Source organism: Oncorhynchus kisutch, linkage group LG10 (assembly GCF_002021735.2).
Source record: "Oncorhynchus kisutch isolate 150728-3 linkage group LG10, Okis_V2, whole genome shotgun sequence".
Classification (NCBI taxonomy): domain Eukaryota; kingdom Metazoa; phylum Chordata; class Actinopteri; order Salmoniformes; family Salmonidae; genus Oncorhynchus; species Oncorhynchus kisutch.
In genome coordinates this window covers 14,194,850-14,217,551 of record NC_034183.2, presented here as the reverse complement: position 1 = coordinate 14,217,551, position 22,702 = coordinate 14,194,850, and the positions used below count along the sequence as shown (strand labels likewise).

Sequence of the window (22,702 nt, the reverse complement as noted above, 5' to 3'; positions counted from 1 at the left end):
TCTGTTTTTACCACCCAAACCCCCTTTATTGAGAACATTTACATACCATATTTAAATGTAGTACACGGTTTGTCTTTATGTATCTAGAGTATCTCCTTGAGGGTGTCACGGTACATTATGTGTGCGTTGATTGTTGGAGACAAAACGGTTATGTTATGTACATAGCTGTGCGGGCAAAGACAGTTGTTAAAAGTTGATAGCTTTCCCGAAGGAGGCTGCAAGGTTAGCTTCTCTGAAGGCCTCGGACACAGTCTGGAAGAGAGAGGTAGATGGGAAGAGGGGGTAGGGAGAAAAGGTTAGATTGACTCGCATCTTCTGACAGTTGGGTGGTGTGGTTGAACTTCTACGATATGACAGTGTGTAACTCACAGGATGGGCGTGGCAAACTCTGGCAACGTCCTCGCAGGACGCGCCATACTCCATGGCGAGCGCCGCCTCGTTGATTATCTCTCCTGCCCCCTAAACACAAGGTTCACCATGGTTAGCATACAACTCCATACGTTATAACCCAAATTCTCTCTGCTAAGGAGCCAGAGGTGGCATGACTCACAGAGCCCAGGATGTGAGCGCCCAATATCCTGTCGGTCTCCTTGTGGCCGAGGATCTTCACCAGGCCATCGGTGTCTGCGTTGGTTTTGGCTCGGCTGTTGGCGGCAAACGGGAACTTTCCCACCTTGTATGGGATGCCCTAGGAAATAGAGTTGGAGGTTAAAGTTCTGTTTTACTGTCACGTTTCAGTGTTGATACGACATGTGCAATACTTTGTCTCCTTTAGGAGGTCAACAATTTTGGGGAAGGTATCTCGCCACCCTGTAGCTAACTCTTACACCTGAAGGGATTTCAATGTAGCAACTGAAATCCAAACAAGTCATTTATCATTATATATAAAAAGCCATGTCCACTACTTAATTTGGTCAAAATTATTAGTGTTTATGTGGTGGGGTTGGTGTCCACCTCCTCTTTGAGCTGCTCCTCTGTCTTCCCCACCCATGCCACCTCGGGGTGTGTGTAGACTACAGAGGGGACACAGTTGTAGTCGATGTGCACGGCGCCCCCGGCCATGCCTTCCACGCAGATGATGCCCTCGTCCTCCGCCTTGTGTGCCAGCATGGGCCCGGCGATCACGTCACCAATGGCATAGATACTTAGAAGGGAAAGAGATTACATTTAGTCCTTTTTGAAAGAGATCTTGGTGAGAGGCGGTTGGAGTAGTAGGTGTATATTGAAAAAGCAGGCATTGAACAGTGTACAAAACATTAGGAACGTCTCTTTCCATGACAGACTGACCAGGTGAAAGCTATGATCCCTTATTGATGTCACTTGTTAAATCCACTTCACATCAGTGTAGATGAAGAGGAGACAAGTTAAAGAAGGATTTTTAAGCCTTGAGACATGGATTGTGTGCCATTTAGAGGGTGAATGGGCAAGCCAAAATATTTAAGTGCCTTTGAACAGGGTATGGTAGTAGGTGCCAGGCACACCGGTTTGTCAAGAACTGCAACGCTGCTGGGTTTTTCACACGCAACAGTTTCCAGACAACTCTCTTTAAAACTTTTAACTAGGCAAGTCAGTTAAGAACCAGTTCTTATTTACAATGACAGCCTACCCCGGATGACGCGGGGCCAATTGTGCGCCACCCTATAGGACTCCCAATCACAGCCAGATGTGATGCAGCCTGGATTCAAACCAGGGACTGCACTGAGATGCAGTGCTTTAGAACGCTGCGCCACTCGGGAGCCCTAACTTGACACAACTGTGGGAAGTATTGGAGTCAACATGGGGCAGCATCCGTGTGGAACAGTTGACACCTCGTAGAGCCTATGCCCCTACTAATTGAGGCTGTTCTGAGGGCAAAAGGGGGTGCAACTCAATATTAGGAAAGTGTTCCTAATGTTTTGTACACTCAGTGTATATTACATAGACAAACTCCCTCTCTCCTGGGGATGTTGTATATTACATAGACAAACTCCCTCTCTCTTGGAGATGTTGTATATTACATAGACAAACTCCCTCTCTCTTGGGGATGTTGTATATTACATAGACCAACTCCCTCTCTCTTGGGGATGTTGTATATTACATAGATCTACACCCCTCCATATTGGGGATGTTGTATATTACAGACATGTGGTGCGCTAATTTAGGTCTACCTGGGTACTTTGGTCTGGAAGCGGTTGTTGACTGGTATGCGTCCCCTGTTGTCCAGCTCCAGGCCCACGGTATCCAGGCCCAGGTTCCTGGTGAAGGGCCGTCTGCCGATACACACCAGCAGCACGTCACACGTCAGAGTCTCGTTCTTCCCTCCGGCTGCCGCCTCCACACTGGAGACAACACACACGGTTAGGTTTGGTTAGGTCTTGGTCATTAGGGCTGTCCCCGACCAAAATACATCTTGGGTCAACAGGAGTCATTTGTTCTTTCAATCGATCGATACACTGCTCAAAAAAATAAAGGGAACACTTAAACAACACAATGTAACTCCAAGTCAATCACACTTCTGTGAAATCAAACTGTCCACTTAGGACGCAACACTGACAATACATTTCACATGCTGTTGTGCAAATGGAATAGACAACAGGTGGAAATTATAGGCAATTTACAAGACACCCCCAATAAAGGAGTGGTTCTGCAGGTGATAACCACAGACCACTTCTCAGTTCCTATGCTTCCTGGCTGATGTTTTGGTCACTTTTGAATGCTGGCGGTGCTTTCACTCTAGTGGTAGCATGAGACGGAGTCTACAACCCACACAAGTGGCTCAGGTAGTGCAGCTCATCCAGGATGGCACATCAATGCGAGCTGTGGCAAGAAGGTTTGCTGTGTCTGTCAGCGTAGTGTCCAGAGCATGGAGGCGCTACCAGGAGACAAGCCAGTACATCAGGAGACGTGGAGGAGGCCGTAGGAGGGAGACAAGCCAGTACATCAGGAGACGTGGAGGAGGCCGTAGGAGGGCAACAACCCAGCAGCAGGACCGCTACCTCCGCCTTTGTGCAAGGAGGAGCACTGCCAGAGACCTGCAAAATGACCTCCAGCAGGCCACAAATGTGCATGCGTCTGCTCAAATGGTCAGAAACAGACTCCATGAGGGTGGTATGAGGGCCCAACGTTCACAGGTGGGGGTTGTGCTTACAGCCCAACACTGTGCAGGACGTTTGGCATTTGCCAGAGAACACCAAGATTGGCAAATTCGCCCCTGGCGCCCTGTGCTCTTCACAGATGAAAGCAGGTTCACACAGAGCACATGACAGACGTGACAGAGTCTGGAGACGCCGTGGAGAACGTTCTGCTGCCTGCAACATCCTCCAGCATGACCGGTTTGGTGGTGGGTCAGTCATGGTGTAGTGTGGCATTTCTTTGGGGGGGCCGCACAGCTCTCCATGTGCTCGCCAGAGAGCCTGACTGCCATTAGGTACCGAGATGAGATCCTCAGACCCCTTGTGAGACCATATGCTGGTGCGGTTAGCCTTGGGTTCCTCCTAATGAAAGACAATGCTAGACCTCATGTGGCTGCAGTGTGTCAGCAGTTCCTGCAAGAGGAAGGCATTGATGCTATGGACTGGCCCGCCCGTTCCCCAGACCTGAATCCAATTGAGCACATTTGGGACATCATGTCTCGCTCCATCCACCAACGCCACGTTGCACCAGACTGTCCAGGAGTTGGCGGATGCTTTAGTCCAGGTCTGGGAGGAGATTCCTCATGAGACCATCAGGAGCATGCCCAGGCGTTGTAGGGAGGTCACAGGCACAGAGGCCACACACTACTGAGCCTCATTTTGACTTGTTTTAAGGATATTACATCAAAGTTGGATCAGCCTGTAGTGTGGTTTTCCACTTTAATTTTGATTGTGACTTCAAATCCAGACCTCCATTGGTTGATAAATTTGATTTCCATTGATAATGTATGATTTTGTTGTCAGCACATTCAACTATGTAAAGAAAAGTATTTAACAAGAATATTTCATTAATTCAGATCTAGGATGTGTTATTTTAGTGTTCCCTTTATCTTTTTGAGCAGTGTATATATTAGCCGAAGTCGGAAGTTTACATGCTCTTAGGTTGGAGTCATTAAAAATCGTATTTCAACCACTCTACAAAGTTAAACTAATAGTTTAACTTTCAAAACTATAGTTTTGGCAAGTCGGTTAAGACATCTACTTCGTGCATGACCCAAGTAATTTTTCCAACAATTGTTTACAGAGATTATTTCACTTAATTCACTGTATCACAATTCCAGTGGGTCAGAAGGTTACATATACTAAGTTGACTGTGCCTTTAAACAGCTTGGAAAATTATGTCAATGCTTTAGAAGCTTCTGATAGGCTAATTGACATAATTTGAGTCAATTGGAGGTGTACCTGTGGATGTATTTCAAGGCCTACCTTCAACAGGACAATCAAGAGATCAAACAAGACCGCACATTTTTTTTTAGACCTCCACAAGTCTGCTCCATCCTTGGGAGCAATTTTCAAATGCCTGAAGGTACCACGTTCATCTGTACAAACAATAGTACGCAAGTATAAACACCATGGGACCACGCAGCCGTCATACCGCTCAGGAAGGAGACGCGTTCTGTCTCCTAGAGATGAACGTACTTTGGTGTGAAAAGTGCAAATCAATCCCAGAACAGCAGCAAAGGACCTTGTGAAGATGCTGGAGGAAACGTGTACAAAAGTATCTATATCCACAGTAAAACAAGTCATATCGACATAACCAGAAAGGTCACTCAGCAAGGAAGAAGCCACTGCTCCAAAACAGCCATAACAGTAGTCTGACTTTTTTTGCAACTGCACAAAGATCATACTTTTTGACCCCAAGCATACTTCCAAAGTTCTGGCAAAATGGCTTACGGGCAACAAAGTCAAGGATTGAAGTGGCCATCACAAAGCCCTGACCTACAAACCTGACTCAGTTACACCAGCACTGTCAGGAGAAATTTGCCCAACTTATTGTGGGAAGCTTGTGGAAGGCTACCCCGAAACGTTTGACCCAAGTTAAACAATTTAAAGGCAATGCTACCAAATCCTAATTGAGTATGTAAACTTCTGACCCACTGGGAATGTGATGAATGAAATAAAAGCTGAAATAAATTATTCTCTACCATTATTGACATTTTACATTCTTAAAATAAAGTAGTGATCCTAACTGACCTAAAACAATTTTTTACTAGGATTAAATGTCAGGAATTGTGAAAAACTGAGTTTAAATGTTTTTGGCTAAGGTGTATGTAAACTTCCGACTTCAACTGTGTGTATGTATGTATGTATGTATATGTTTGAATACAATCAACTATAAGTAGGCTACTGAGCTTGTCTGATGCTTTAAGCACTGTGATTAAAAATGAAGACAAATGACTAAAGCCAGAGATCAACAACCTAACCAGAAGAAAAAACCCTGTTCTGGACCTGACTGCCTTTGCAGATTCTTGCTGTTAGAAGAGCCTGAAGTTGCCGGTAATAGGCTACACCAGTGGTCGGCAACCTTTTCCATTTGGAGCGCAAATTTATCCTACCATTTCTAATGATCTGCGTGCCAGTTATGATATTTATACGCACGTTTTTGTGGAACAATTTAATTTATAATAAAGTCTTCATTTCTCAAAATCAATGTCATGTGGTTAATCAAAATTCTACATGAAACAAATGTATAAGTAGCTTCTATTGCCAATATGTAAAAATAGCCAAATAAAAACATTGCAGCCAGAAAATATTCTGATAAAAATATCCTACAAATCACATTGACAGACACAGCTGTAGGCTATTTTGTGCAAGGGATAAGAACTAATCATAGGCCTAATTTATGACATTTCCAACAGATCAGAGCACAACGTGTCATTTTTCCCCTCTTCAGGCTGAGTGGTAATCGAAAAGGGAGAGTGAACTAGAAAGATTTTTTCAAATAGGATTTGTTGAGGAACTATTGTCATTCTCAATGGATGTAAAAACAGACTGTTCACTTGCTGTTTGAGGCAGAGGAAAAAAACTTTCTTTGAGAAGCTCCACAGTGATGTTGAGTTGAGACAGTCAGAAATAGTATCAGATCCCCAAATGGACACATTTATAAGACTACATTTGTGCGCAGGCCAGGTAGACTATTCGTAATCACTGTGTGTCCTTACTCACGATTGACAGCAGCGCGCCAAACAAAAGACAATGAATAAATTGACAACTCGTAAATGGAATTAAATAAACAAACTTTTAGCCTAGGTTTTGAGATCTGCAAACATATTCACTCCTACAATGACAATGGTAAGGCGTTATTAATAATATATTGACTGCATTAATCAAATTTACTGTAACCAAACAAGCGTAGATTAGAAATGATAAATCTACTACTGGTGATACTGTTGTGCCATCCCTGCGGCCTCTATAATGGATTAGTCCACTCAGACAGGTGTCTCGTGTGCCATAATTGATTTAAATATATTTGCCACTAATCAACAAAAAAATTATCTTGGTCGACAAACAGCCTATCGACCAAACAATGGATCAGTCGACTAAATGGGGTCAGCCATTTAGTATGACCTAATGTTTAACCAGAAACTTGCAAGCACATCCATTTCAGTGACTTAGTTCATTCAGATCCACACCCAAACACACTCCACTGGGGGATGGAACTCACGCCACGTCGATCTGGCCGTCGGGCCTCTTGGTGGCGCCCATGACCTTGGTGCCCAGCTTGAACTTTATGCCTTGCTTCTGAAGGATGCGTTGGAAGTTCTTGGAGATCTCCATGTCGATGCCCAAGCCGCCCACGTGGCCCAGGAACTCCACCGCTGTCACCTTGGAGCCCAGACGCTGCCACACTGACCCCTGGTGAACAGGAGGCCAAACAGGATGTTAGACTGGACCCTGGATATTCCCTAAGAGATGCATGTGGGGAAATCTGCACGGAGTGATCTGGCAGCTGGAGGGTTACTGGCTTCAACATCCCTGTATACTACCTACCACCATTGTGCCCTTGAGTAAGACACTACCTCTAAGCACTCCAGGTGCGTGTCAGGTTGGGTACTGAGACAGCAAAACACTTAAGAACATCAGTGCAAATGGACAAATAAAGCAATTATTGTATGGACCCTTGCTGTAATCCTGTGTGTGTGTGGTCCCTCACCAGCTCCACCCCGATGACTCCGGCTCCGATGACGATGAGATGCTCAGGCACCTTCTTCAGGTCCAGGGCTCCCGTGGAGGACACCACTGTGTCCTCATCAACCTGAAAGCACAGGAGGTTAGTTAGGACAGGACTTTGCCAAGGACTACTAACATCTGGTCGTCTGCTACAAACAACTACTAAAAGAGTACAGTAACATACCTCGATCCCCGGAAAGGGCGTGACCTCGGAGCCAGTGGCAATGAGGATGTTCTTGCTGTTGATGACCTGCATGCTGCCGTCCTCAGCCGTGGCCGTCACCTGGTTCTTGCCTGTGATCTTCCCATAGCCGTTCACATGTGTCACCTGAGGAGAAACCGCCACATTACATCATCAGTTACATCAATTAAAGACGTGGTCAAGATCACTACTGACCCTGTAGTAACACAAAAAAATACAGGGGGAAGCATCAAAACAGCTTGCTTTGGTATCAAATTGATGGATTCAAATTACAAGTGGGTTTAAGACAAAGGACAAGTCCATTGACAATGTAATATCCATAGAAGGTAGCGTCCATTCAAAGAAGATATATTATAGTCAAAACTGCTGTTTCAAGCTTATCCTGCCGAGGCGAAATCTCTTGGCTCAAAGCTGAAGGACCTTAGTCATACTCTTGCTGTCAGGGCTTTTGGTGGTTATAAAAGGATAGAACATGGGTTGTACTTGAAATAGAGTTGATTTCAGCATGCTATTTGGAGCCCGCTAACAGGTTCTACCACTCCCATTGTTTTGCATGAGCTAACAACGCACTGGACCCATACTAATACCATACTGACTAACTAATCTGATGCTGACTGGCAGGAACCCTATATTAGTTGCCATTTATCCAAAAAGTGAGTTAAATTTGTATAATTGGTGAACTAGGTCTATCATTAACAACGTAAGTAGGGAGGGACTGACTGTAGGTAAGGCCTCACCTTGTTCTGTTTGAATAAATGTGCAATGCCTCCAGTCAGTGCTTTGACTGCCCCGCTCTTCTGTGACATCATCTTCTCCAGGTTCAATGTGATCCCCGAGACTGGCACAGACAGAGAGACAAGTGAAGTTCATAACTGGCATCCCTAAAAACTCAAAAGCCTGCACACCCTTCAGCTCTCTAGGCCCCGGGCTGGTGGTGACCACTGCTTGGGTCTAGCCAATGTTAGTTAGCTCTTACTTTCAATGCCTCTGCTTTCAAAGTCCTTGCCATTGGCCTGGTGGTACAGGTAGGAGTTGTTCAGCAGGGCCTAGAACGTGACAGGAGAAAACAGACGTTCTACATTCATCCTCAACTCACAGACGAAGTTGTGCGGTGTTGCACATTAACATCCAGTAAAAGCTATATAAATTCCTGATTGACAACGTTTACCTTTGAAGGGATACAGCCGACATTCAAACAGGTCCCGCCTAGGGTGGGATTCTTTTCCACACACACCGTCTGTAAAGTAGAAAACGTAGTTGTTAAACAATTCTCACAAGATGGGCATCACTATTAATTAGGCATAAACCTACATTTACTCCTTGCGCTTCGTTCACTCGATAGAGATCAGAATGAATGGTTAGCCTAGTTAAAACCAAATTGTATTAGTCACATGTGCCGAATACAACAGGATACTTAGTGAAATGCTTACTAATGCTTACTAACGAGCCCCTAGCCAACAACGCAGCTTCTAAAAAATATGGATATGAATAAGAGATAAAAGTAACACGTAATTAAAGAGCAGCAGTAAAATAACAATAGTAAGACTATACATAGGGGGGTAGCCAATACAGAGTCAATGTACAGGGGCACTGGTTATTTGAGGTAGTATGTACATGTAAGTAGAATTATTAAAGTGACTATGCATAGATGACAACAGAGAGTAGAAGTGGTGTAAGGCGGGGTGGGGTGGGGCAATGCAAATAGTCTGGGTAGCTATTTGACTAGATGTTCAGGAGTCTTATGCTTGGGGGTAGAAGCTGTTTAGAAGCCTATTGGAACTAGACTTGATGCTCCGGTACCACTTGCCATGCGGTAGCAGAGAACAGTCTATGACTAGGGAGGATGGAGTCTTTGACAATTTTTAAGGCCTTCCTCTGACATCGCCTGGTATAGAGGTCCTGGATGGCAGAAAGCTTGGCCCCAGTGATGTACTGGGCCGTTCGCACTACCCTCTGTAGTGCCTTGCGGTCTGAAGCTGAGCAGTTGCCATACCAGGCAGTGATGCAACCAGGATGCTCTCGATGGTGTAGCTGCAGAATCTTTTGAGGATCTGAGGACCCATGCCAAATCTTTTCAGTCTCCTGAAGGGGAATAGGCTTTGTGGTGCCCTCTTCACGACTGTCTTGGTGTGCTTGATCATGTTTAGGGAGAGGTTGTGGCACCACACGGCCAGGTCTCTGACGTCCTCCCTATAGGTGGTCTCATTGTTGATCAGGCCTACCACTGTTGTGTCATTGGCAAACTTAATGATGGTGTTGGAGTCGTTCCTGGCCGTACAGTCATGAGTGAACAGGGAGTACAAGAGGGGACTGAGCCTGCACCCCTGAGGGGTCCCTGTGTTGAGGATCAGTATGGCGGCGGGGTTGTTACCTACCCTTACCACCTGGGGGAGCGGCCCGCCAGGAAGTCCAGGATCCAGTTGCAGAGGGAGGTGTTTAGTCCCAGGGTCCTTAGCTTAGTGATGAGCTTTGAAGGCACTATGGTGTTGAATGCTAAACTGTAGTCAATGAACAGCATTCTCATATAGGTGTTCCTCTTGTCCAGGTGGGAAAGGACAGTGTGGAGAGCAATATAGATTGCATCATCTGTGGATCTGTTGGGGCGGTATGCAAATTGGAGTGTGTCTAGGGTTTCTGGGATGACGGTGTTGATGTGAGCCATGACCGGCCTTTCAAAGCACTTCATGGCTACAGATGTGAGTGTTACGGGTCGCTAGTCATTTAGGCAGATTACCTTAGTGTTCATGTGCACAGGCACTATGGTGGACATCGGCTGCAGAGAGCGTGATCATGGTCTTCCGGAACAGCTGGTGTTCTCATGCATGTTTCAGTGTTATTTGCCTCGAAGCGAGCACACAAGTAGTTTAGCTCGTCTGGTATGTTCGTACTACTGGGCATCTTTCGGCTGTGCTTCCCTTTCTAGTCTGTAATGGTGGCCCTGCCACAGCCGACGAGAGTCAGAGCTGGTGTAGTATGATACGATCTTAGTCCTGTACTGACGCTTTGCCTGTTTGACGGTTCGTCAGAGGGAATAGCGGGATTTCTTATAAGCTTCTGGGTCCCGCTCCTTTAGCTCAGTGCGGATGCTGCCTGTAATCCATGGCTTCTGGTTGGGGTATGTACGTACGGTCACTGTGGGGACGACATCGTCAATGCACTTATTGATGAATCCAATGACTAATGTGGTGTACTCCTTCCTCAATGCCGTCGGAGGAATCCCGGAACATATTCCAGTCTGTGTGAGCAAAACAGTCCTGTAGCTTAGCATCTGACCACTTCTTTATTGATCTCGTCACTGGTGCTTCCTGCTTTAACTTTCGCTTGTAAGCAGGAATCAGGAGGATAGAATTATGGTCATATTTGCTAAATGTAGGACGAGGGACAGCTTTGTATGAGTCTCTATGTTTGGAGTATAGGTGGTCCAGAGTTATTTTTCCTCTGGTTGCACATTTAACATGCTGATAGAAATAGTTTAGAGTTAGCTTTACCTTGAAACCAAGCTGGGCTGCTTTGATTGCGGCAACATATCCACCAGGACCAGAGCCCACCACTGTGACATCAGCATCAACTGCAGGAGAGCAAAGAACATGTTTATCAGAGGGGCAACAAGTTAAAGAGGCACATACTGGTATTTGATAAGTTTGATAAGTGCAGTGCAGTAAATGATCTAATTGGATTGCCTGGAAACCCAACATTGAATTGCATAGAATATTACGTCAGGAAGAAATTAGCGTTTGAATCAGTGAAGTTCTCTCACGACCGCTACAAGCCTGAATGTTGAATAAAATAATATTTTAACGTACTTTACCAATTGTCGATGTGGATAGTCCTTTTGGCAGTAGGAATGTGAGACAATATATCCACAGGAAAGTATAATTACATCAATGTTTGAAAGCGCAGGTTGTGCTTCAGGTGATAGAAATCTGAAAGTGCTATCAGTGCTTTCAAACATTTATGTAATTATACTTTCCTGTGGATATATTGTCTCACATTCCTACCGCCAAAAGGACTAACCACATGGAAAACCAGTGAAGTACGTTAAAATATCATTTTATTTAACATTCTAACTTGTAGAAGTCGAGAGCGGAAACTTTCCTGATTCAAACGCTCATTTCTGCCAGATGTAAAATTCAATGCAATTCAACATCAGGTTTCCAGGCAAGACATTGTAGTGATAAAAGTTTACTTACTTTGTGCTTTGTCAGAGTATGTTCTGACAGAGACAGTTGCACCCTGGAGCCTATTCGGGAGTTGGTGGCTACGCTGTATGTGATAGGAGAGGATAAATGGGGACAATCAGAAAGATTTTACTATAATGTCAGCATTTGCTGTAGGTATGTAGCTCTTGTGTGACCGGCTGTTGTCATCCATGTCGAAAGTCAGTATAAAATGTTGGTTATCTTTTTCTAAATCAGTGCTCTAGAGACAAATTCCTGTAAAGAAAATGGGTAATAAAATCTTAGCGTCAACAAATAGCAAGTGTTAAAGATGATTCTCACTACAGTAGCTTGTTTTCAAGTATTGATCAAATGCTCAAATATATACAGTTGAAGTTTACATACACTTAGGTTGTAGTCATTAAAACTCGCTTTTCAACCACAACACAAATTTCTTGTTAAACTATAGTTTTGGCAAGTTGGTTAGGACATCTACCTTGTGCATGACAAATAATTTATTATTTAATTTACAAATGGTTTACAGACAGATTATGTCACTGTATCGCAATTCCAGTGGGTCAGACGTTTACATACACTAAGTTGGCTGTGCCTAAATAAACAACTTGGAAAATTCCAGAAAATTATGTCATGGCATTAGAAGCTTCTAATAGGCTAATTGACATCTTTTGAGTCAATTGGAGGTGTACCTGTATTTCAAGGCCTACTTTCAAACTCTGTGCCTATTTGCTTGACACCATGGGAAAATCAAAAGAAATCAACCAAGATCTCAGAAAAAAATTGTAGATCTCCACAAGTCTGCTCCATCATTGTGAGCAATTTCCAAACGTCTGAAAATTCCATGTCCATCTGTAACAATAGCACGCAAGTATAAACACCATGGGACCACGCAGCCGTCATACCGCTCAGGAAGGAGACGGGTTCTCTCTCCTAGAGATGAACGTACTTTGGGGTGAAAAGTGCAAATCAATCCCAGAACAGCAAAGGACCTTGTGAAGATGCTGGAAGAAACAGGTACAAAAGTATCTATATCCACAGTAAAATGAGTCCTATATCGACATAACCTGAAAGGCCACTCAGCAAGGAGGAAGCCACTGCTCCAAAACCGGCATAACAGTAGTCTGACTTTTTTTGCAACTGCACAAAGATTGTACTTTTTGGAGAAATTTCCTCTGGTCTGATGAAACAAAAATATCACTGTTTGGCCATAATGACCATCGTTATGTTTGTAGGAAAAAGGGGGAGGCTTGCAAGCCGAACACCATCCCAACCATGAAGCACGGGGGTGGCAGCATCATGTTGTGGGGGTGCTTTGCTGCAGGAGGGACTGGTGCCCTTCACAAAATAGATGGCATCATGAGTAGATGTCGACCAATTAATCGGAATGGCCGATTAATTAGGGCCGATTTCAGGTTTTCATAACAATCGAAAACTGGTATTTTTGGGCGCCAATTGTTTTTTAAATTTTTTATATACCTTTATTTAACGAGGCAAGTCGGTTATGAACACATTCTTATTTTCAATGATGGCCTAGGAACGGTGGGTTAACTGCCTTGTTCAGGGGCAGAACGACAGATTTTTCACCTTGTCAGCTCGGGGGATACAATCTAGCAACCTTACAGTTAACTAGTCCAACGCAATAACGACCTGCCTCTCTCTCGTTGCACTCCACAAGGAGACTACCTGTTACGCAAATGCAGTAAGCCAAGGTAAGTTGCTAGCTAGCATTAAACTTATCTAATAAAAAACAATCAATCATAATCACTAGTTAACTACACATGGTTGATAATATTACCAGATATTGTCTAGCGTGTCCTGTGTTGCATATAATCTGACTGAGCATACAAGTATCTAAGTATCTGACTGAGCGGTGGTAGGCAGAAGCAGGCGTGTAAACATTCATTCAAACAGCAATTTTGTGCATTTTGCCAGCAACTCTTCATTGTGCGTCAACATTGCGCTGTTTATGACTTCAAGCCTATCAACTCCCGAGATGAGGCTGGTGTAACCGAAATTAAATGGCTAGCTAGTTAGCGCGCGCTAATAGTGTTTCAAACATCACTCGCTCTGAGCCTTCTAGTAGTTGTTCCCCTTGCTCTGCATGGGTAACACTGCTTCGATGATGGCTGTTGTCATTGTGTTGCTGGTTCGAACCCAGGGAGGAGCGAGGAGAGGGACGGAAGCTATACTTTTACACTGGCAATACTAAAGTGCCTATAAGAACATCCAATAGTCAAAGATTCATGAAATACAAATGGTATAGAGGGAAATAGTCCTATAATTCCTATAATAACTACAACCTAAATCTTCTTACCTGGGAATATTGAAGACTCATGTTAAAAGGAACCACTAGCTTTCATATGTTCTCATGTTCTGAGCAAGGAACTGAAACGTTAGCTTTCTTACATAGCACATATTGCACTTTTACTTTCTTCTCCAACACTTTGTTTTTGCATTATTTAAACCAAATTGAACATGTTTCATTTTTTATTTGAGGCTAAATTGATTTTATTGATGTATTATATTAAGTTAAAATAAGTGTTAATTCAGCATTGTTGTAATTGTCATTATTACATATATATATATTTTTTTTTTCATTCAATATTTTAATTTTATCGGCCGATTAATCGGTATCGGCTTTTTTGGTCCTCCAATAATCGGTATCGGTGTTGAAAAATCATAATCGGTCTACCTCTAATCATGAGGCAGGAAAATGATGTGGATATATTGAAGCAACATCTCAAACATCAGTTAAAGCTTGGTCACAAATGTGTCTTCCAAATGAACAATGACCCCAAGCATACTTCCAAAGTTCTGGCAAAATGGCTTAAGGACAACAAAGTCAAGGTATTGGAGTGGCCATCACAAAGCCCCGACCTCAATACTATAGAACATTTGTGGGCAGAACTGAAAAAGCGTGTGTTAGCAAGGAGGCCTACAAACCTGACTCAGTTACACCAGCTCTGTCAAGAGAAATGGGTCAAAATTCACCCAACTTATTGTGGAAAGCTACCCGAAATGTTTGACCCAAGTTAAACAATTGAAAGGCAATGCTACCAAATACTAATTGAGTGTATGTAAACTTCTGACCCACTGGGAATGTGTTGAAAGAAATACATGTTGAAATAAATCACTCTACTATTATTCTGACATTTCACATTCTTAAAATAAAGTGGTGATCCTAACTGACAAAGACAGGGAATTTTATCCAGGCTTAAAATGTCAGGAATTGTGAAACTGAGGTTAAATGTAATTGGCTAAGGTGCGTGCAAACTTCCGACTTCAACTCTAGCTAAATGTACTGCGTTAGTTAGCTAACAACAGTGCTCAAAATCTAATTTGAATAGCTACATAATGAATCAAATAACTTTACAAATCAGGTTGAATGCGCAGTTTGAGTCACTGATGTACCATTGTATGCAGTCAAAGCAGATGGTGTTCTTTACATCCACAAACAAGCCCGCGAGTTTGACAGCCAGTCGGGCATGTCACCTTAGACATTCGCGATGGGATGCTTGTTGGCTAATGGTACTTAGGTAGCTAGCTAACGTTACAGTAACGTTACATTTCCAATCAAGCTAAGATTTCGTAATGATATTAGCTTATGAAAGCAATTTAAACCTAGCCAGCTGCAATGTAAGCACATTCCACAAACCACGGCTCGCTTGGGCGGCTAGAAAGAGCTAACACTGCTAGCCAATTTAGAGTTCTAGTACTCCTAAGGATAGGCTAGCTAATGAAGTAATGGAGGGGTTCAACTAGCAAGGCCTGGACTCCATAAATCACGTTGAAAAACTACCAAGGTAACTCTACAAGTTGTCGCTTTTAGTTATATTTATTTCGGACAACTTGAACTACTAATTGGCATGTCATTATTTTTTCCTTACCGTTGCCAGAGTGCGATATACTTGATTCCAGCTCTGCATTTTGTCAGTGTCCCTTTGCAGGCTGCGTAACCTACAGCAAGCGGATCATCCAAGGACTCACGGGATTGCGCTTGCGCACTAACAATCCAGGAAACGCAAATACTGCCGGTCGTCCAAACAAGCGTTATAGAAATATTTCACCCTTAAAAAATAAAATCGTACCGAGTTAGGTAGGAGGACTTAGAAATGTTGTAAACCGTGATTGACTACACACTCCAGCACAGTAGGTGGCGGATGCAGCTTTAACGTTGGTTAGCGGCCGCCATTATATCACAGAATAAGACAAATAAATTAGACAGGCTGCTGTTCAAACAAATAAAAGACACCCTCGTCCACTTACTCTCGCCTTAGGCCCGTGGGGGAATCCCCGTCACCATCTTGGGGACCGTTCCAAATGACTAGCCTAGCAAGAGAAGTTTGCAATGTGAGCCTTTCAGCCCTCGTTTTTAGTCGACTTTGCGAGTCTCCAATTATGTTCACTCCAGGGCCTGAAACTCCCCGTAATTCACTGGTCACCCCCAAAGCCAATTCCTCCTTTCCTTACAGTTCTCTGCTGCCAATGACTGGAACAAACTGCAAAAATCACTGAAGCTGGAGACTCATATCTCCCTCACTAACTCTAAGCACCAGCTGTCAGAGCAGCTCACAGATCACAGCACCTGGCCATAGCCCACCCAACTACCAACATCTCCATACGGTTATTTATTTTGCTCCTTTGCACCCCAGTATCTCTACTTGCACACTCCACTCATCTTCTGCACATCTATCACTCCAGTGTTTAATTGCTATATTGTAATTATTTCGCAACTATGGCCTATTTCATTCATTCCCTTATCAAAATCAAATCAAATCAACAAATCAAATTTATTTATATAGCCCTTCATACATCAGCTGATATCTCAAAGTGCTGTACAGAAACCCAGCCTAAAACCCCAAACAGCAAGCAATGCAGGTGTAGAAGCACGGTGGCTAGGAAAAACTCCCTAGAAAGGCCGAAACCTAGAGAGGAACCAGGCTATGTGGGGTGGCCAGTCCTCTTCTGGCTGTGCCAGGTAGAGATTATAACAGAACATGGCCAAGATGTTCAAATGTTCATAAATGACCAGCATGGTCCAATAATAATAAGGCAGAACAGTTGAAACTGAAGCAGCAGCACAGCCAAGTGGACTGGGGACAGCAAGGAGTCATCATGTCAGGTAGTCCTGAGGTATGGTCCTAGGGCTCAGGTCCTCCGAGAGAGAGAAAGAAAGAGAGAATTAGAGAGAGCACACTTAAATTCACACAGGACACCGAATAGGACAGGAGAAGTACTCCAGATATAACAAACTGACCCTAGCCCCCCGACACAAACTACTGCAGCATAAATACTGGAGGCTGAGACAGGAGGGGTCAGGAGACACTGTGGCCCATTCCGAGGACACCCCCAGACAGGGCCAAACAGGAAGGATATAACCCCACCCACTTTGCCAAAGCACAGCCCCCACACCACTAGAGGGATATCTTCAACCACCAACTTACCATCCTGAGACAAGGCTGAGTAAAGCCCACAAAGATCTCCGCCACGGCACAACCCAAGGGGGGGGGGGGCGCCAACCCAACCCAGACAGGATGATCACATCAGTGACTCAACCCACTCAGGTGACAGACCCCTCCCAGGGACGGTATGAGAGAGCCCCAGTAAGCCAGTGACTCAGCCCCTGTAATAGGGTTAGAGGCAGAGAATCCCAGTGGAAAGAGGGGAACCGGCCAGGCAGAGACAGCAAGGGCGGTTCGTTGCTCCAGAGCCTTTCCATTCACCTTCCCACTCCTGGGCCAGACTACACTCAATCATATGACCCACTGAAGAGATGAGTCCTCAGTAAAGACTTAAAGGTTGAGACCGAGTTTGCGTCTCTGACATGGGTAGGCAGACCGTTCCATAAAAATGGAGCTCTATAGGAGAAAGCCCTGCCTCCAGCTGTTTGCTTAGAAGTTCTAGGGACAATTAGGAGGCCTGCGTTTTGTGACCGTAGCGTACGTGTAGGTATGTACGGCAGGACCAAATCAGAGAGATAGGTAGGAGCAAGCCCATGTAATGCTTTGTAGGTTAGTAGTAAAACCTTGAAATCAGCCCTTGCTTTGACAGGAAGCAAGGGCACACACTGTATATATACTTTTTTCTATTGTATTATTGACTATGTTTGTTTATTCCATGTGTAACTCTGTGTTGTTGTTTGTGTTGCACTGCTTTGGCCAGGTCGCAGTTGTAAATGAGAACTTGTTCTCAACTAGCCTACCTGGTTAAATAAAGGTGAAAAAAAATTAAATACATTTTTTTTGCAACAATTTTATATCGGCTAAGAAAAGTCCGCTTAAACTTAAAAACAACATCAATGGAGATGTCAACATACAAGTGTAAGTAAAAACTAATGTAAACAGGTTAGAAATTGTGCTACTAATGCACTTGATGGCACAAACACGTCTCGTAAAAGTAAATGTTTTTTAAGCTTTTGGAAATTGTAGAAATAAAAAAAATTCCTTCTTCAGATGTTCCAGCTAGGCAGGCTAATTTATTTGTTAGCTATTATACAGTAGGCCTATATTAATAATTATATAGTCAATATAATTAGTCATTAAATCATAATTGACTGGAGTGCATTTAAAGCACCCACAAGCTACCGGTAGCTGAAAACACAATCATCTCGGGATGAATGAGTGAAGAATTTCCAGGCAAGTGCGGTCCATTTAAAAATAATTCCTTCCTCCCTTGCCCTGCAAGTGTATACTCGTCAGACGTCATGATATTTCATCAGAAGTGTCCACTTAATTTGAGGGGTGAGGGGATAGGGTGTGCCTTTTAAGTGTTTGGACAGTTGCCGATTTGTGTGTTAAACAGCTGTAAAGTATTACTTAAGTAGTTTTGGGGGTATCTGTACATTACTATTTATATTTTTTGACAACCTTTACTTCACTACATTTCAAAAGAAAATAATGTACTTTTTACTCTACATTTTCCCTGACACCCAAAAGTACTCGTTACATGTTGAGTTGCTTAGCAGGACAGAACATGAAAATGGTCCAATTCAACCACGCTTTCTCTTGATAAGTGGGTATCTCTACTGCCTCTGATATGGCAAACTCACTAAACACAAATGCATTGTTTGTAAATTAGTTCTGAGTGTTGGAGTGTACCCCTGGCTATCCATACATTTTAAAATCAATAAAATTGTGCCATCTGCTTTGCTTGATATAAGGAATTTGAAATTATTTCTACTTTTACTTTTGGTACTTAAAAGTATATTTAGAAGCAGATACTTTTATTCAAGTAGTATTTTACTGGGTGACTTTTACTTGAGTAACTTTCTCTTAAGGTATCTATACTTTTACTCAAGTGTGACAATTGGGTACTTTTTCCACCACTGGTCTTAAACATGAATGTAACTTACACATCAGAGTGTTAATGCAATAAGCATATTAGCTACCTCGCATAGAATATTGTCTATCCTAGATAGTATTTTAGACAAAAGGCCTTGAAATGTCATTGTTTTGCAGTCACTCATGAAGGTTCTTAATGTAACTGTGTGTGAACCCATTACTGACACATTTCTAATACGGTTGTATTTTGTCCACGGCTGTGGCCAGTGTTCCTGTAAGCCTGGCTTTGGTGGTAGAATGTGTTGTGGGAAGCTACTCTGAAAATGTTGTTTGTCAAGCTACCAATTACTTCACACTGAAAGAAGTTAAGCTACACATAAAGTAGCTAAAGTTACTTTGAAAAAGTAGTTCACTACCTCAACTACTTTGTGAACAATTATGTCAATCTGAAATATCATAGAACACAGTACAAATTGCAAAAACAGATCACTATGGAGTCAGATGTTAACATAATTAGTAATGTAGCCTATTGAACACAACTGTTTGAAGTGCGTATTATGCAGGTCTGATGCTGAAAAAAGAAATTCTTACCTACTTTACTTTTGCCAAAGAAAGTGTGTAGTTAGCTACACCGCTACATGGAGAAACAGTAGTGTGTAGTTCCAGTAGTTAGCTACACCGCTACATTGCAAGAAAGTAATTAACTACTGAAAACACTACCAATATTTTAATATAGTTCAACTACCACCAAGCTAATGCAAAATGTAGTTGAATTACTAGTTGAACTAAATGTGGTTCCCTAATCCCCAACACTGGTTGTGAATGCAGAGCTGTTCTAGGAAGACCCTGAAGTCAAATGCAATGGTGTCTTCTTCGATGAGGTTTAACGGCAGTTGGCATCCAATAAATGTTTCATTACCGCCACAAACTAGACTGGGTTATAAATCCCTTACACTTTGCATGGAAAAATTAAACAAATACCCATCCATCTAACCCTACACTCATTTAAAACCTACCACCCTATTCCACTATTTAAACCTATCTAGACCTACCTCAGACCAACGGCCTGGAAGGACAGAACACCTAACTCTTCTGACGTCAAATCTCGTACACCCAAAAACGTATCTGCAGCTCCTACCACAACTTCTGTTTTCGGTGACTTACATCCCTGCATTACAGTTGATAACCATTGATATGAACGCTAAAACGTCCATCTTACTGAAGCATATATAATTCTGAGTCGCACCAAACGACATGCATCACAAACACCGGGAATCTTCCCCTTCTGTTGGTCTACTTTCACATTTACTGCTACCCGAGTAATCACTCCTTTCAATGGCACCCTTTTCTTCAGAGCAAAACAAGTCACAGCTCTTGTCCCCATTCGTGTGGCGAGGAGTGCCTGCTCCCTCTGACAGGTAGAAGCACAAACAATTACCACTTCGAGTTACCTTCACCGTTTCCACAGCACCCAATTCTGTTTTCACCCACACTGAAACCACATACTGTATGAATCAGCCAAAAGGCATGGGTCCACTTTCTCCAGAAATGTCACTCCTACCGTCAAACACACCTTTATCCTGACCATCTGCGCAAGCCTTAGGCTCAGAACTTCACCACACCTGCGTTAATACACCTTCATTCACTTCCATTTCGTCTCCAGACCTTGATTGTCGTACGGCTCACTCTGCTTACACTTCCCATCATTCTTCTTTGACAAACCATCTCCAATTTTCTTCTGCCATCTTCCACTGATTCAAACTCACCGTCTTCCTCCCTTACTCTCTACGACCTCCTCTGCTTCTCTTTTTCCCTCCATTCCTCCTCCGTATTCCAAGGATACGTCTCCTTATGATAATATTGCAACTGCAATGGTGAGTTTGCACATCTTACTATATTGTGTGTGCTTGTGTGCATGCTGGGGTGTTTTTTTGTGAGCTTGTGTGAATTTAGAAAGGAATCAAATTGATTGCACTCTCTTGTCCATTATTGCTGAATTTGAATGCATTCAATTAATGCATGAATGAAAATATGAGATTACCAAGGAGTGATGTTTGTTATTGATTTGTCCATTAGATATTAAATAGGAGTGATGTTTGTTATTGATTTGTCCATTAGATATTAAATAGGAGTGATGTTTGTTATTGATTTGTCCATTAGATATTAAATAGGAGTGATGTTTGTTATTGATTTGTCCATTAGATATTAAATAGGAGTGATGTTTGTTATTGATTTGTCCATTAGATATTAAATAGGAGTGATGTTTGTTATTGATTTGTCCATTAGATATTAAATAGGAGTGATGTTTGTTATTGATTTGTCCATTAGATATTAAATAGGAGTGATGTTTGTTATTGATTTGTCCATTAGATATTAAATAGGAGTGCAGGGAGCTAGGAGTCTTTACTTCATCATCATTTTACAAATGACATTTTCCCTGAGCTCTGGGCTGGCAAGTAGGCCTACAGAGGCTGACACTGATCTTCAAACCAGAATGTCTTCGTAGTCCTCCATATGTATTTATTTGTATAGACTTCAAGCACTAACCCAAAAGATACCTCTGTAAAAACCACACGCCTGGTATTGTGATTGACTGCTGAATAACCATGTCACAAAAGTAACAGATCAAAAAAGAGCTGCCTTTTGAATTCCTCCAGGTGCCCAGACCGTGGGCTACTCAGCATTGGTCCATGTCTGTCTGACATCACAGACCGTGGGCTACTCAGCATTGGTCCATGTCTGTCTGACATCACAGACCGTGGGCTACTCAGCATTGGTCCATGTCTGTCTGACATCACAGACTGTGTTAACCAGTTTGAATGGTCACTGCAGCAAGCTGCTCTGTTTCTGCCTAAACTCACTGATTGTGTGTCCAGAGAAAAGGATCTATTTAGCGGGGTGCTGACTAGGCCTGAATGGGGCGCAGCAGGAGTACTCCCCAAACTCAGATTAACTCAGCAGAACCTGTTTTAAAGGTTGCCGTGGGCCCAGCAGTGGTGGTTGTGTGTGTTTGAATGTAGGCAGTTGACAGTAAATAGGACTAAAGTTTTGTTTGCCTCGATTCAGATGTACTTTGTGTCACTGTCAGAAGACCTCATAGCAATTATTTTTAAGTGAAGATGCATTCGCTATACAAGATATCATCTTTGTAAAACTACATTTTTTGCCTTTTTATTTTTTTAAATTCTTTATTTAACCAGGTAGGCTAGTTGAGAACAAGTTCTCATTTGCAACTGCGACCTGGCCAAGATAAAGCATAGCAGTGTGAGCATACAACAAAGAGTTACACATGGAGTAAACAATTAACAAGTCAATAACACCGTAGAAAACAAAGGGGGGGTCTATATACAATGTGTGCAAAAGGCATGAGGAGGTAGGCAAATAATTACAATTTTGCAGATTAACACTGGAGTGATAAATGATCAGATGGTCATGTACAGGTAGAGATATTGGTGTGCAGAAGAGCAGAAAAGTAAATAAATAAAAACAGTATGGGGATGAGGTAGGTGAAAAGGGTGGGCTATTTACCAATAGACTATGTACAGCTGCAGCGATCGGTTAGCTGCTCAGATAGCTGATGTTTGAAGTTGGTGAGGGAGATAAAAGTCTCCAACTTCAGCGATTTTTGCAATTCGTTCCAGTCACAGGCAGCAGAGTACTGGAACGAAAGGCGGCCAAATTAGGTGTTGGCTTTAGGGATGATCAGTGAGATACACCTGCTGGAGCGCGTGCTACGGATGGGTGTTGCCATCGTGACCAGTGAGCTGAGATAAGGCGGAGCTTTACCTAGCATGGACTTGTAGATGACCTGGAGCCAGTGGGTCTGGCGACGAATATGTAGCGAGGGCCAGCCGACTAGAGCATACAAGTCGCAGTGGTGGGTGGTATAAGGTGCTTTAGTGACAAAACGGATGGCACTGTGAT

General features: G+C 43.0%; 1 protein-coding gene across 1 annotated transcript; it reads right to left on the bottom strand.

Moving 5' to 3' along the window:
- LOC109897784 (dihydrolipoyl dehydrogenase, mitochondrial-like) lies at positions 1–16,110 on the bottom strand. Its single transcript, XM_020492351.2, has 15 exons — positions 15,765–16,110; positions 15,386–15,566; positions 11,514–11,586; positions 10,812–10,891; positions 8,492–8,560; positions 8,300–8,369; positions 8,061–8,161; positions 7,306–7,449; positions 7,105–7,206; positions 6,616–6,806; positions 2,148–2,318; positions 955–1,144; positions 551–688; positions 370–459; positions 1–252 (listed from the first exon to the last, which is right to left on the bottom strand). The coding sequence occupies exons 2-15, from the start codon at positions 15,422–15,424 to the stop codon at positions 187–189; spliced, it is 1,524 nt and encodes a 507-aa protein (XP_020347940.1). The 5' UTR covers positions 15,425–15,566; positions 15,765–16,110; the 3' UTR covers positions 1–186.
- Positions 16,111–22,702: the final 6,592 nt, after the last annotated feature.